Source organism: Tupaia chinensis, unplaced genomic scaffold, assembly GCF_000334495.1.
Source record: "Tupaia chinensis unplaced genomic scaffold, TupChi_1.0 Scaffold000257_1, whole genome shotgun sequence".
Taxonomy (NCBI): Eukaryota; Metazoa; Chordata; class Mammalia; order Scandentia; family Tupaiidae; genus Tupaia; species Tupaia belangeri.
In genome coordinates, this window is record NW_006159737.1 from 3,228,960 (window position 1) to 3,233,031 (window position 4,072).

General features: G+C 33.8%; 1 protein-coding gene across 18 annotated transcripts in view; it reads left to right on the forward strand.

The window, feature by feature from the left end:
- CADPS2 (calcium dependent secretion activator 2) overlaps positions 1–4,072 on the forward strand; it is a 450,101-nt gene that overhangs the window by 437,248 nt on the left and 8,781 nt on the right. For all 18 annotated transcript variants that reach the window (XM_027772143.1, XM_027772145.1, XM_027772150.1 and 15 more), the window contains one exon: positions 3,413–3,517. In XM_027772143.1, coding sequence (XP_027627944.1) covers positions 3,413–3,517 — 105 coding nt within the window. The remainder of the gene's footprint in view (positions 1–3,412; positions 3,518–4,072) is intronic.

Sequence of the window (4,072 nt, forward strand, 5' to 3'; positions counted from 1 at the left end):
TTCATTGTCAATACCACCTTCTGAGCCCTTCAGCTTGTTGCTTGCTCTAAAGATCTTCTTAGATTGGGTTTGAAAACTTCACCTTAAACACTAGATTAGACTGATGTTCTGTTTTCCGTGCTCCTGTTGATTTGTTGAACCTTCCCAGGGCTGGAAAGCAAGTAGCAGCTTGATGGGGAGACGGGCTGCTAATATGATTTACCAGTCTACAGTCATGCACAATAAGTGTGAATAAATACAGGGGTCTCACAGAGTCAACCCTAGCCTTTCCTTTCCTTTTATTTTTGCTTTAAAAGAGATATCTCAAGAAAATGAAGTGAGTAATGCATGCCCTTACAGGAGCTGAATGAACCACAAAAAGAAAAAAATATATATATTTTTTGTTAAAGTGGTAGGCTGCTGTCATGGATTGATGTGAAAAAAAAATTGTAAAATAGACACTCACTGCTTTATTCCAGTGTGGACCAAAGCAAAGCAAAAAAGCGGTAAGGCTATACTCCCGGCTGACTTCAGTGCGAGCCGCAGCGCCCCTTCCTTGTCATCACCTGAAGGAAGAGTGAATGCTCGATCACGTTGTTTTATAAAACTAACTTTTCCAAAATGAAAAGATCTCTTGAACATTCAGACTTCACTGCATATTCACATGCATCATGTGCTTTGTTTTTCCCCTTTGTTTTGGGAGGTTAGTTTGATTTGGCTTGCAGGGAATGAGGGAAATGAAGCGAAACTTACCTAACTTCGACTTTTTTTCTCAAGATGAAAAAATGGGACCTACTCTAGTTCAGCTCTCAAAAGGAGGACACGTTCATTCCAGCACCCGAAATAGGAAAGTGCTAGAGGTTTCTGTTTGGTGCTTTGTTTGGGTATGTGTTTGTATGTGTGTTTGTGTGTGTGTGCATGTGTGTACACGTTCAAGTTTCACCAAGAAAGAATCGGTCCTGGTGGGATTTGCTGTTAGTCTCCCCTTAGCAGTAGCTTACACTCTGAGCTAAACTACTTTTGCCTGCCCTTAATCACTTGCTTGATTTAGCTGGAATTCCTCTTCAAAATACTTTGACTTAGGAACCAAAAATAAACATTGTTATCTAATAGGATTATTTTTCTTCGAGACTTTTCCTTACAGAACAATTTGTTTGCCTTTAAAGTAAGATGATGGTAAAGTAACTGAAACGTTTTACTCACTAACAATACTCTTTTTCTCTATCATTTTAGCTAACTTTAAATCTTTGTATTCCCAAATGCATTTTCTCTAAAATTCTAATGTTGGCATTGTGTCAAAGAAGTTATCGTATTAATAACTTCTCTTACATTAAATGTTCTTTCAATTATCACTTAATCACAAGTACTATTTATACATAATAGGGGAACATGAAGTTAAATTAATTTTGAATTATGTAAGGACTTTTTAAGAACAAACATAAAGATGTACATGAGTAATTTTAAGAAAGTATTTTCATTTCCCTCAAATGTATAAATTTACCATGTACTCAGTAACTGGACATTCTGCCCGGTAGCTTAACTATTATGTTATGCTAGACTTTGTAAATATAACATTTTCTTTTCCCTAAGAAAACAGAAAAGTATACTATTCCCTATGGAAGGACTATAATTTTTGAGAGTAGCATTCATTATGACAGCGTTATATCTTTCGAATTATCTGGAGAATGGTGTAGGATGAGAATCTTAATTCAGTTCAATATGCTCTTCACAAATACCTGTGTTTACCCATATTAAAATAGACTTGAGGTTGAGGCTATAAATAATTTGAGAAAAGAAAATACAAAATTTACGTAATGTCAGAAAGTAAAGTGACTGTGTATAAAACATCTCGAGGTATCACATCAGCCTAAGATCGAAATTAACTAGCAGTTTATTTTTTAATAAGTTTAGGAGCATAGATACCTTATTTTATAAAACTTATTTCGAATATTTTTACATGTACTGAAAATTAAGAAAGTAATCATTAGGAAGGAGCAAAATTTGGTTCCCGATAACATTTGTAAAAAATCATAGCCTATTCCACATTTAAAGACATGTTCATTCATTCATTTGATTGATAGTATTTCATAATTCAGTTATTCACCTTAATTAGCTTAGTTCATTTTATGCATGCATGTTCAATAAACTAACAAATTAATAGAAGTAAGTATAATGAAATGTGATGCTGACTCATTTTTAATTTACTTCAAAAACCATTTCTTATTCTAGATTGTATTGGAACTATGTTAATAAATACAAATCCAGATGAATTTCAGACGTGTATCAATTGAGACTTCTCTTAGAAGCTGAATTTGTTATTATATAGATAAAATTATTTTAAGGCCTTTTTTTCTGTTTGAATATGAAGAATATATTCACACATATATATGATCTGTATTCTGAGTTTTTGTGTACACACAGGACTCAAAATCTTTTCTGCTTCAGAAACTTTTGTCTTTTCCTAAGTGTTGAATGTTGATAGTTCTTACTGTTTTCTGATTCTTAATCCTAGCTCAGGTGCATAATCACCGAATCACTTAAAATGTCACCATTAATGGCTCATTGCCTTTTTGGGAAAATAAACCGAATTTCTTCTTTTGCTATACTCATAGACATTCTCTAAGAGAAAGAAAGACATGTTAGAGAGGAATTTCCGTTTTCTCATCAAGAGAGTAACAAGACACAGAAATGATGAACCCTCAAAAACACTTGCAAAATGAAACAGTCTTTCTTTTCATGTTCAGTCCACTGACTGACAGATCTGTTCTGAAACTCCTATAAGATACAAGAATCCCATCTTAGTAATGTTCCTTCCTCAGATCTCAGTCGGTCTTTATTGTAGGTGGTTTTAAAATATCTTGGCAAACACTCTTCAACAGTGTAGATAAAGGTGTGATTGAGGATTACTGTTTAGTAAGCTATGCCTATTTTTTCCCATACCTCCTTTATAGTGGTATTTCTAGGTATTGACAACATGCCTTATGGAATAATACATTACTCTTTGATTTTAACATTATGTGAAAGCTCATAGGAAATTTCCCTTTGTAAATAATCTACCTTTTTTTTTCCCCCTGCTGCTTGGTGGTCCATTCAGTCCCCTAGCATGTATTTAGTACCTATTGTTACCTACAAATTACAAAGTGGGGCCGCTAGGCTGCAAAGTGCAAAAACACTGTTTCCCATGAATATGTTAACAGCAGAAAGACTGTAATGTTAATTCGTATAAAGAATAGCCTAGGTCAACTTAGCAGATTTTCTAGCAAAACATACAATTCTGTTAACAGGAAATTATAGCATTATTGACTTCAAGTGCTGATCTGTGGTCCTTTCGGAGTGTTTCATTACCCCTCATTACCGAATCTGTTAAATGAATACTGCAGCGGTTGTTTTCTTTTTTTCTTTTCCTCCCCTCTGCCCCCATCCTCCTTTCCAGCAATGGTATAGCAGTTCCATGAAAGTCATTTGTGTGTGGTTGGCTGATAGACTAGACCTCCAGCTTCATATTTACCAATTGAAGACACTCATCAAGATCGTGAAGGTAAACAAAATGTGTTTAGATGTGAATTGCCCACAAAGCTTTAAGGAATAATGGTAAAATATTGACATACAGAAAAATCATATACCGTATAACTGAGAAAGTTAAGGACTTAAAAAGCATCACTTATGAGCAGTGATGCGCAACTGTTTACTTCCATTTTTAGCTAGATTTACTAAACAAATGGAAATTTATATTTCTCGCATTAATAAAAGGATTCGTTAGCAAGTAATCACATTTCAAAACAATGTACATAAAGTCCCGAGCACATTTATCTGAATATAGTAGGTTCATGATAATTTTGTATTAATTTTCTTAAGTATTAAAGCATTTTCTCATTATATATTTACTTTATATGTATTAGGATGGCTTATCATTATGAGAATTTTTGAACTGTAATTACAGATAGAATAAGAGTCTTATTTTATAATATTCTGGTACAAAGCTAATTGTGCATTGTCACTGTCTGAATTTTTTTTGAAAGCGTGACCTTTCTTATATGCAAAAGATAATCAGCTTAAGGATGGAAACCCATCGAAAACTATGAATGCAGATGTC